Source organism: Hyperoodon ampullatus (assembly GCF_949752795.1).
Source record: "Hyperoodon ampullatus genome assembly, chromosome: 5".
Classification (NCBI taxonomy): Eukaryota; Metazoa; Chordata; class Mammalia; order Artiodactyla; family Ziphiidae; genus Hyperoodon; species Hyperoodon ampullatus.
In genome coordinates this window covers 141,416,294-141,428,719 of record NC_136918.1, presented here as the reverse complement: position 1 = coordinate 141,428,719, position 12,426 = coordinate 141,416,294, and the positions used below count along the sequence as shown (strand labels likewise).

General features: G+C 39.2%; 1 protein-coding gene across 2 annotated transcripts in view; it reads left to right on the top strand.

Moving 5' to 3' along the window:
• DSCAM (DS cell adhesion molecule) overlaps positions 1 to 12,426 on the top strand; it is a gene marked incomplete at both ends in the record, with an annotated part of 733,341 nt that overhangs the window by 460,289 nt on the left and 260,626 nt on the right. For both annotated transcript variants that reach the window (XM_079704973.1, XM_079704974.1), the window contains one exon: positions 1,368 to 1,646. In XM_079704973.1, the coding sequence (XP_079561099.1) occupies positions 1,368 to 1,646 (279 nt within the window). The remainder of the gene's footprint in view (positions 1 to 1,367; positions 1,647 to 12,426) is intronic.

Genomic DNA, 12,426 nt, shown 5'->3' with positions numbered 1-12,426 from the left:
CAGCACACACAGTGCAGTATTGAGCACGTACCAGGTGCTCAGTAAGCACTTCTTGAGTGAATGAATGAATGAATGAATGGTTTCCATTCAGATGTTTCTCAGCTGGATCCCTTTTGTCTCCCCTCACTTGATAATTGAAAGGAGACTATGACTGATTTAAAGAATAAACTTTGTAGACATCCTGCTGTTTAATAACTTCATTTTGTAAAATCACCTAATATAATAACTGGTTTATATTAGGTTATTATTGGCTTAATAATCTTAATAATCTATGAATAACTACCCCAAAAGGCTGATAGGAAGAGGATATTGATGACTAGCCCATGACCCCATGACAAATAAGAAGGGTGAATAAGAGTTTATTAGGGAAATTAAATCAAAAAAGAACATTCCAGACTGAGCTTGGCTGTGTCCAAGGCTGGCCGAGCTGAAGACTATATAACCTTATCTTCAGTAGCAACACATCTCCACAACTCGGAAAACTGGCCACGGACCAGTTCATAACTTAAGGTCATGTGCAAGGAATGTGGAAAATTGAGGGGTGCAGAGTAATGATGCAAGTATCCTAACACAAATCTTTTAAATTAACATTTGCTATTAGTTGGATGTTAGATATTAAAAAATGTTAACAATTAAACTGGAATCTCTGCTTCTTCAATAGGCTTAAAGTATTAACAAGATGTGGAATGGATTGAAGAGGGAACAGTAATTGTACTCCTAATATTAGCAAAGCAGGAAAGAAATCTCCTCTTGTACACATCATTTTTAAAACCTTCTAAGAGAAAACCAAACCCAGGTCCCTCTTTCATAGTATTTACACTGAAAAGTGCAGAAACTGAAATGTTTCCTTTAAAAATGATTATTGAGGGCTTCCCTGGTGGCACAGTGGTTGAGAGTCTGCCTGCTGTTGCAAGGGACGTGGGTTCGTGCCCCGGTCCGGGAAGATCCCACATGCCACAGAGAGGCTGGGCCCGTGAGCCATGGCCGCTGAGCCTGCACATCCGGAGCCTGTGCTCCGCAACGGGAGAGGCCACAGCAGTGAGAGGCCCGCGTACCGCAAAAAAATAAAGAATAAAAATAATAAAAATGATTATTGAATTTAAAAAAAAATTATCAAAATAAATGTGATTAAGCATATTTGCTGAAGTACAAATCAAGCCATGCTTTTCATTTAGAACAATGAGAAAATTCAAATAACAAAAGAGCACAATTTCAACTCTTCTACCAGTTCATATACTTTTATGCTATAGCCGTGATTTGTATTACTCTTTCAATGTCATGCAAAAGGGTTAAAGAAAAAAATATAGAGTATTTACACAGTTCATTATCGTCTTTCCTCTCTTACTTTTTCTTTTCTTTTCTTTCAGTTCCACCTTTTATCCAACCTTTTGAGTTTCCAAGATTCTCCATTGGACAGCGGGTCTTCATCCCATGTGTTGTGGTCTCAGGGGACCTACCCATCACCATCACCTGGCAGAAGGATGGCCGGCCAATCCCAGCGAGCCTCGGGGTGACCATTGACAACATTGACTTCACGAGCTCCTTAAGGATTTCCAACCTCTCCCTGATGCACAATGGGAATTACACCTGCATAGCCCGCAATGAGGCAGCAGCTGTGGAGCACCAAAGCCAACTAATTGTGAGAGGTGAGGAGACACTTAGGATGCATGGCACCTATGCAGTCAGATTCAACAGCACTCACCAATGGTGTTTCCTTGAAATGTTATGAACATAACCAGAATTCATAAGAATTCCCTGTCTTTCCATTCAAACACACACACACACACACACACACACACACACACACACACAGCTATAGAAGCCAACTATGAACTCCCCTAAACTCCAAGCCAAGGTGTATTTACCTAAAATGTGAAGTTTCAGAAAATTAGCAGAGAAGAAATGTGTGAATGAGATGTGGGGACCTTGGGATTTAATTCGTGAAATAAGGCTTCCCTACATTAACCCAGTGACTTGTGAGGCCCAAAATCCATGAGCTCATGCTGTGTTGTGTTTATTTTATATAGCATTTTTTATATTATCATTTAGATTGATGGCTTTTAAAAATAATATTTGCCAAAGCCATATATCACAGTTTTTCTAAAGTCAAAAAATAGTAGCTTTTTATATTTTTATATTTTAGTTTTAGAAATATGGTTTTCTTTGTTCCTCCCTTCTGTTGAGCATTAAATGTCTATTTTGGAAGGGTATTGAATCATTTACTAAATTAAGCAAAGTGTGACAATATTTATGGAAAAAATTAAAATAAGATGGTTTAACTTGTAGAAAACTTTGCCAGGGCTCTCAATGCACCTAAAATGTAAGCAACAGTCTTATTTCAAATCTCTTTGCAAGTCAGCAAATTCCCATCAACGTTCACACTTGTCATCTTCAAAATGAGAATCTAGTGTTCTCCAGTGTCTGTTGAGCATGGATGTTCTGTGATTTTATGGTTCTCCTAGAGTTGTATGTGTTCATCTACCGGTAGAATATTCATCCACATTGCAAAAGTAACTGTATGAAATTAAAGATTTATATTAATGTTGATTGTTTGCATTTTAAAGTCCTCGAACACAGGACTCTCACTGTAATTGTCAAGAGGGGATGATTTCCATTACCTACAGGACAGTCAGTAGATGTAAGCAGACTCTTTCTTGAGCAATAGGTTCCCATGTCCTTCCTCAGGCCTTACACCTTGTCCACATGACCCCTCTCCTTCCTTTCTTGTTGAAGAGTAATGCTCATTCTGTCTACTGGCCAACAAAATAAAGTGGAGCATACTTAGACTTCATATGAAGACACCAACTTTGTATCTGTGAAAAAGCTTTTCCCTGAGTGAGTAAGAAAATCTACCTTCAGTTAGATACAAAACAAAGGTACAAATTGCCTTATGCTAATAAAATTGGGCTACGTGAAATTGTTTTCCCATTTTTGAAGATGCATAAAAATGGGAGCCAATCTAGTACTGATTCCCAAGTGTTTTCTTATAAGGAGAACTGACTCTTACTATCATTTGTGAAGGGCAAAGCAGTGAGTACATTAGCCTGTCTCCGATATAGTCTGCTCTGAAGAATCCAGGTCAGAGAACAGAACTGCTACATAAAAATGTACATGAGTGTTCTGTGAATCACTTGCCTTCGCAGGAAAGGCAACCAGACTTTTTTGACCAAGGCAAAGGTCAGATGACCTGGATTTGAGCCTAGCCAATCAGGATAATGTAGTGGATCACAATCTGATTAGTATCTCCATGTGGTTGTTTTTTAAATATGTTAAATAAGGTTCTGTGAAATTAACATTAAGTCACTAGTTAGGTGATATAGCCCCGAGAAAGGAAATGTGCTTCACAAGCAGGTCAGTAGCTGGAGAAATAGTAAAGGACAAGATAATGTGAGGGGGCAGTGGTTCTCAATCCGGGCTTCACCATAAAATGTCCTGGGAGATTTAAGAAAACATTGATGACCATTTTCTGGTCCAAACTAAGCCCAACTAAATCATTATCTCTGGGAGTAGATCCATCTCCCAAATCTCTGGGGCATTATCCTTTTTTTTTTTTTTTTTTTTTCAATTCAAAATCACCTGTTAGTGGTTTTTGAATTTTGTCACACATTAAAATTATGTGGGGAGCTTTAAAAAATTCCTGATGTCCAGGTTGAAGTCCAATTAAATAACCATCATTGGAGGTGGGACCCAGGCACCAGGAATTTGTAAAATCCCTGAGTTGATTCTAATATGCAGCCAAGTTTAATTCCAAGCACCCTGGGTAATTTGAATATGCAGCTATTTTAGAAGTCTGGAGGTTTTTTTCTAAATGCAAAGAGGGGCCATTGGTGACTTTAACTAGGCTAGTGGCCTGATTTGTGTTTTTAATCATCACACTAGCAGCTGTGGAAAGAATGGATTCGTCCAGAAAGCAAGTAGGTAAGAAGCTATTTCAGAAGTCGAGGCAAGATAAAAAGCGCCTTGAGTGAAGGTGGTCACAGTTAAGGTAATGAGAAGCAGACAAATTTGCAATATTTTGGAGACGAATCAAACAAAGCATGTATATAAAGTGAGTGTTGCAAAGAGAGAGAAAGAGGAATTGTTAATTGAGGTACATATTTTGCCTAATAAGGTAAATGAAAGTGTCTTCTACAGAAGTGGAGAAGATACAAGGAATAGCAGTTGTCACAAGGGAAAGAATGATGTGGGAGAAACAAGAAGGTCTAGACTCAAGGCATTCCAAAATTTAAGGTTCCAGAATAAGAGGAGGAATCAGCAAAGGAGACAGGAAGAAGGAGCAGCCAGTGAAATAGGAGGAAATCCAGTGGACTGTGGGGACCTGAAAGCAAAATAGGAAATAATCAAGAAAGATAGGTGATAAAGTATATCAAATCCCACTGAAAGTAGAAAAAGAGGAGAACCAACAATTGCTCACTGGGTTTTAGGAAGGTGGATATTGTCTGTTACCTTGTAGAGTGGCGTGGCTGCAGTGAATCCCTGATTAGTGGGCCTGAAAAAAGAAAGGGAGGTGAATGTGTGGGAACTCAGGAAAATACAACTATTTTTGTATTTTCAGGAATGTTGGTATGACAGGAGGCGAGGTGGACATGGGACAAGGGAAGCTTACATACTGATGGGAATAAGCCAATAGAGAGGAAAAAAGTATGTGGCAGGATAAAGAGATAATTACAGGATCCAAGTCCTTGACTTAGTTAATTGGGTTCTTTGAACCAGTGGAATATGTCCAAACTGGTGTAATAATAGCCTTGGTGGGGCTCCAGAAAGTAGAACCAACAGAAATGGTTGGAAATTTCAGTGAGACAGATTTTGAGTCAAGTAACTTAAAAGATAAATTTAAAATTCATCAAATGAGATCATCAGAGAGTAACATGCGGTGGATTTATCCTCCTACCATCAACAATTATAAAACTGGACAAAACTTTATAAAGTATCCAATTTCCAAATATAAAACAGGCAGTACAGGGCTGTGGTCCTAGAGAGGAGAGAAATATATGAGTTAAGCCCCAAATTCACCCCATATTTTTTCTTGGTGCACTTTCCAAACCATGATAGACGGATGCAGAACCCAAATAGATAATGTTGATTTTTATGGTGATGAAAAACAAAGATAGACACTTAGAACTATTGAGGTGCTGGATATTTCAGGGCAGAGTACTAGAGAGTGGGGAGTTGTTCAAAGAAAGATTTCTAAAAATCTGTATAGGGCTCCCTTTGAGTCTTTAGCTTAATACTACACTTCACATGCATAGGGTGAGACCCTATGAAATCTAGCAGAGAACCACTTCCAGGAGTATGTGAGATGAATAAAGATTCCAGCAGTCACACAGTCCTGAGAAACGTTGGAGTTCTGATTAGCCAGAGTGGAGAACACACAGGGAATTCAGTTAAAATCTCAGAAGAGGCCACACACTAAGAGAGGCCTAATCTAGCCCTGGGATAAGGGCTACTCTAGACCAGCCCTAATAGAAAGCCTACAGGTAGCCTTGACAGGATTAAATTTCTTCACTGGTAAATTGACTGTTTGCAAGAATAACATTCAGTGTTCTTAAAAGGAAGACAACAAAATCCAGACTCTCAATGTCATAGCATATCTGCAATGCCTTGCACATAATTACTGGCTATGAGAAGAAATAGGAAAATGTGAGCCATAAATAAAAGGAAAAAAAAGAAAAGAAAAGAAACAGCCTAATGGGCATACAGATGTTAGAATTAGCAGGCAAGGTTTTAAAGTAGCTATAATAAGCATTTTCAAAAATTCAAATGAAAAGATGTGTGCAATGAGTGAATACATAGGGAATGCAAGAAGAGAAGTACAAAACATTTTTTAAAAAGAACCAAAGGGAAATTCTAGATCTGAAAAACACAATACCTGAAATGAGAAATTAACTGGATATATTAAGTGGGATCTTGGATACTGCAGAACAAAGGATAACTGAACTTGAAAAGAGGGCACAAGAAAAAGATCCAAATTCTTTAGAGAGATAAAAGACTTAAAATGGCAAACAATGCCTCAGTGAGCTTGGAGTAATGTCAAAGAGTCCAATATAAATATAGTTAGAGCCTCAGAAAGAAGGACAGGAAAAGCATAGATCTGAATAGTAATGACTTGAAAATTTTCAAATGTGGTGAAAAATATAAATCTGCTGGTCAAAACGATTAATGAAGCTCAAGTAAAATAAGCACAAAGAAAAACCATGCCATAGCACATCATAGGGTGTAGATTTTACAGATTTTTGCATAATCTATCAAACTGTACATTTAAAACCTGTGAATATTACTGTATATAAATTGCACCTCAATTTTTAAAAAATTTAAATGTAAATTTTCTAATATTCAAAATTCTTCAAAAATGAAATAATTTCCTTCACAAAATATTAACTTTCCTGACAATGCAGGAGACATCATTTATCAAAACCCGAATGATATTTTGAAAGGCACTGTATGAAATAGGTGTCACAGGTTAGTGACTGGCCTCAATAAAAAGTAGTTTCCCTTCTGGCATTAACACTCAGTGATTTAAAGCTAAAGGCTCTTATTTGCACTCTTTCCTCACGGGCTGTATCATATTTTATAACACATATGGAAAATATTCTAACTTCAACATGACTTTTAGTAAATATATCTCTTTGTTAATTCTATTTAATAGAATATATAAGGCACATAAGGTACACAACTTTCCTTAGCCCATGCTACAGTGGAGATGGGTTTATGATTCATTGAATTAAAATTTAAACCTGGGCCACTTCTTGAGCTCATGTTGCATAGATACCATAATAGATCATCATGCTGATTTCAGAAAATAATCACCTTTAAATAAACCTTAATAAAGTCAAGGCAGCTTTCTCTGGGCCTACTCTTCTTTTAATTACAGTTGGAATGGCAACGGCTAAAATGAATTAATTAGATAAGGGTTACAAGATAACCTTAACTCTCTAATGAAGCTTTCTCTATTTTAAAGTCCTTGTCTCTAGCAATCATTATTTTGCTTGCTTTTTTCAAAAACTTAACAGTCCCATGAGTTCAGTATTTTCTTGTGTCTTACTTGTCTGCAAAAGAAAACAAAAAAATCACTAAGCTTTATGTCTTCCAAATATCAATGGATAGATATAAACTTTTACACCCACTCCCAAATGACTGCATTTGCTCTGTCCTTCATTGCTTCATCTTCCCCTTATTGCATCATGAAGCAACAAAGGACTTAGCACATACTCCTAACCACTAGTCCTTGGGGGTAGTCACTGGGATGATGAAAGCTCATTTCCTCCCATTGAGAACTCCTGCTCCAGCGGGAATGAGGCAAATTCCAGAAGGGAGGGAGAAATCCTGAAGGATTAGAAAATATAGCAAGTAGTTAAGAGGAGAGGAAGGAAGACATCATGTTCCTGGAAGAAGGTCTGTTACTTTCAATGGCAGGAGGGCTTGACAGGGCAGATACATCTGTGTCTGGGGGAATGGTGTGCAAAATGGCAAAATGAAGGGTGAGACTTGAGAGCTAAGTCTGGTCCACATCTTGAAGGCTTTCTGTTCTATGGAAGAGGTCTGGAGGCCATGGAAATTTATGCAGAGATTTAAAGCAGAAAAATCATATGGTTCATGGCAGGACGAGTCACGCACTGGAATAAAATGAGTCTAGGTAGGACGCCTGAAGGGGAGGTCTTTGTAGTCCTCATGAGAAGTGATGATGTCTGGAGCTAAGGTGGTCATAGGATGGGCAAAACAGAAGATGCTTTGCAGGATTTAATGGCCAGTTGTGTGAGGGAAATGTGTGAGGGCAATATTTGAGAAGCCTTGAGGACAGACGTGCAAGAATTCCAGGCAAGGACTGTGCTGGGTGTTGGGTTGGGGAGTTGCCAACTCATCTGTTTCCCCTCTGCCCTTAGTACACAGTGATTGGAGCTGGGCACTTTCTCCCTGGATGACTAATGCCTGCCGTGGGTGACCGCCTCTCTTCTTGTATAGCTAGAGATCAGGCAGCTGCTCTCAGAATTTCAAATTTTAGTTTGAATGGTCAAGAGGTGGAATTTTATCACCACTTCAGCTAGATCACATTCTGGATAAGCTAAATAGATCTTTTTTTGGTAAAATGAAGAATCTTATTTATTATTGCCATTTGGAATGAAGAGTGTTCCATACTGCACACTGTAGACTCACTAACTTTAGAACATAATCCGTCCTTTGATTCATGAAAAATATGCAAAGATATAGTTGGAGAAACAAAACCCACATAAAAATAGCAAGCCATGTTAGAGAATAATTATATGGGTTTTCATTTAAATCTTTAACTCAAATTAGAGAATGTTTTCCTCTTAGGGGCTTTAAAATTTTTGGCCTGAGATGTAGCTTGGGAAAAGTAGAAATAGAATAAGGAGTTCAGAGACCTTGAGTGTGGTTGGAAAGTCTCCAAGTGACAGACTGCTAATGACAAGAGCAAGTCGACTTCTGATAAGGGAGAGGTCAGTGCCGTTTGATAGACTTCATGGAAGGAGTGAGCGCCATCAGCCTTGATGTATAAGTAAGGTTTAGAAAGAAAATTTAAAATGTAGCAACAGAGCTTCCCTGGTGGTGCAGTGGTTGAGAATCCGTCTGCCAGTGTAGGGGACCCGGGTTCAATCCCTGGTCCGGGAAGATCCCACATGCCGCGGAGCAACTAAACTTGTGTGCCACAACTACTGAGCCTGTGTTCTAGAGCCCATGAGCCACAACTGCTGAGCCCACGCACCTAGAGCCCGTGCTCCACGGCAAGAGAAGCCACCACAATGAGAAGCCTGCAGGCAGCAATAAAGACCCAACACAGCCAAAAGTAAATAAATTAATTTTTAAAAAATACAGCAACAACACTGGAACTTTCAGTAAGTAAACCAAGGTCCACATTTTTGCTTGTTCATTTTCTATATGACTGGAAACATGATTGAGTTTCTCTGAGTCTTAGTTTCCTCATCTGTAAAATGGAAATAATGAGACTTACCTCTTGGATTTGCTGGGAGAATTGAATCAGGTAACAATTGCTATGTCCTCAGCACCCAGATAGTAGCAGGGCTCTCCAGTTTCTCTTCATTTAATGAATGAGTAGAAGGAGGCCAGAGGCATTCAGACACATTTTCTGAGGTCAGTGAGGGATAATCAGCCCCAGTTAAGACACAGAGGCTGTGCCATTATTTATTTATTTAACATCTTTATTAGAGTATAATTGCTTTACAATTGTGTGTTAGTTTCTGCTTTATAACAAGGTGAATCAGTTATACATATACATATGTTCCCATATCTCTTCCCTCTTGCGTCTCCCTCCCTCCCACCCTCCCTATCTCACCCCTCTAGGTGGTCACAAACCACCTAGCTGATCTCCCCGTGCCATGCGGCTGCTTCCCACTAGCTATCTGTTTTACGTTTGGTAGTGTATATATGTCCATGCCACTCTCTCACTTTGTCCCAGCTTACCCTTCCCCCTCCCCATATCCTCAAGTCCATGCTCTAGTAGGTCTGTGTCTTTATTCCTGTTTTACCCCTAGGTTCTTCATGACATTTGTTTTTTCTTAGATTCCATATATATGTGTTAGCATACGGTATTTTGTTTTTCTCTTTCTGACTTATTTCACTCTGTATGACAGACTCCAGGTCCATCCACCTCATTACAAATAGCTCAATTTCGTTTCTTTTTATGGATGAGTAATATTCCATTGTATACATGTGCCACATCTTCTTTATCCATTCATCTGTTGATGGACACTTAGGTTGCTTCCATACCCTGGCTATTGTAAACAGAGCTGCTATTGTGCCATTATCATAGTTAGCCTGCCTGCTTGTTGCCTTGAACAAATACGTGCTTGATGTAGGAAGTGATGGGGAACCTCAGAAGTCCTGGAACTGATTGCCTTTGGGGGTAGGACATCAGTCTGGTAGCAGTCAGCAGGCTGTGTCTCTACAGATAAGGGAACCCAAGGAAGACCCCTTGGCCTGTCAACTGACCCCCCAGACCCCATCCCTGCTTCCCTCACCTCTCATTTTCCTTCCATCCCTATCACAATTTGGACACCTATTAGCTGTGTGATGTTGAGTAAATTCCTTAAGCTATTTTTATCCCAATTTTCTTATTCCTAAAATGGGAGAATAGTTAATAGGGGTTTTCTGAGGGTTTAAAAAAAAGAATGTATTTATCACAGCACCTGGCACATAATAAGCCAGCAGGCGGTAACTCCCTTTCCGGCTCTTCTTCTGTTTCTCCCTTCCTTCCGCTCACATCTGCATGACTTTGGTGCATGATTGAGGACATATTACATAGAAGAGGCTGGGGGTAATCCCAAGTACCAGGCAATTAATTAGAATGGTGGCCTAGGGAATACAGTCAAAAAGGTAATAGTGCAATATATTTTTGCAGAAACTGAAGGAGTTGGGAATAAATTGTGTGTGGAAGATAGATGTGATACCTGAGACGTTAAGGCTGAGGTATAGGATAAAAGGGTAGGATTGAACTGGAATTTGGGAACCCAGTTCTTGGTTATTCCTTACACCAGAGTCATATGGCTTTGGGCCATTGTAAAGCTAAGCACATTTTAATAGTTTGGATCACTGGGAAGATTTATGAAGACTTAATTTAAAATAAATTAGCTGTTATCATAAGGGAAGTTAAAAGAAAAAGCCCTTAGCACTTATGCATGTGCCTCATGACTTACACTGGCAGTGGATGGATGATCACCCTAATGTCACACTCAATTGGGTGACCTTGGCAAAGATGAAGCCATTTTGAGGGAAAGGACTGAACTTAGTGGCAAAACACGCCTGCCCTTTGGTTCCTATTATTGGCTCAGCACCACTGCGAGGAAAGCTACCAACACTATGATTTCCTATCTGCGATTCCAAAGGTCAGTTTTCTTATACTTCTTTATATCCTATGACAGGTCTGTTGTTTCTGGCTTTTAATGATGAGCTGGCACATAGTGAAACAAACACATTATCTAAAAAACCCTTACTTGACCTTTATTTGGCAGGAAAAAGAAAACTTATACAAGGCTACTTTCTAGTTGCTGTTTGTGGACCCAATTTATGATACTATATTCATGCTATCATTTTGCTTCATTCATCCATTCATTTTTCGAACAAGTACTTGTTAAGCACCTATTTTATAATAGATGCTGTGAGTGCTGGAGGTACAATGGTGATCAACACACAGAGAGCAAGTCCCTGCCCCATAAAACTTAGTAACAACCTAAATGGGGAAAGAATTTGAAAAACGGTAGATACATATGTATATGTATAACTGAATCACTTTGTGTACACATGAAACTAACACAACAGTGTTAATCAACTATACTCCAATATAAAGTAAAAAGTTAAGAAAAAACCTTACATTTCAGTGCAGGAGAGAGGCAATGAACACACAGATGATGTCAGGTGTCTACCTGTGGTATGAAAAGTAAAGCTTGATAGGAGGATTGATAGTGATAAGGGAATGGAATTTTCAGATGCACAGGGTAAGCCTTTCTGAAGAGATTTTTGAAAAGAGACTTGACCAAAGTGAGGGGGTGAGTCACAGGTCTCTCTGTAGGAAGCGAGTTACAGGCAGAGAGACAAACAGGTACAAAGACTCTGAGTCAGGAGTGGGTTTTTTGGGTTCAAAGTACAGCAAGAGACCAGTGTGCTCACTGTTTAGTAGGAGAGAAGCGGGGGCCAGGTTATCTATTCTGGGCATGACAAGAAGCCACTGGAGTTTAGTTTCCAGTGTCATAAATTAACTCTTACCTAGACTTTGATCAATTACTATCTTGACTAAATGCCATACAGCAGAGAAAGGCAATATTTATCTACACAGGACACCCATCCTCCGCTGCCACCACCAAGTAGCTTCGGTTTACCTTCAATAAAACTGAATCCCTGTCCCTGTTGACAGATAGTGAAACCTACATCCATTCTTTGGAAATATATAGCTACTTAGAGGCCATGAGTTCCAAACATAAAACACTGGACTGCACCTAACACTGAAAAATTCCTGTCCTATTATATACCTGTCCTATTCCTCCCTAAAAACAGCAAAAATAATTCTTCCCTTTAATAAACAGACCAAAGCCAAAAATCACGTATTTTAAACAACTCTCATCTTAAGCATCATGAAGCAGGCAACTCTCTCAAAGGAATCCTTTTGAGACTTCAGATACTGTCAGGCTACATGGGTCCCATGACAGGATTTGGGTATTTTAGAACATATACATCTCACGTGACTCTTTTTAGGGGGACAGGAGTATTGCATGTGCACGCAATTATGATTCATAGAAATGTATGGCAACAGTGGCCTGCATTGCCTTTTGGGGATGCAACATAATTATTTGGTTGAACCCATCCCTTCTATCTCTTTAATCACCCTCATCCCCACTGGAAAAGCCTCTCTATTGGAAAACCAACTATGTTGGTGGATATGTTCACCACAAATAAAGTGTT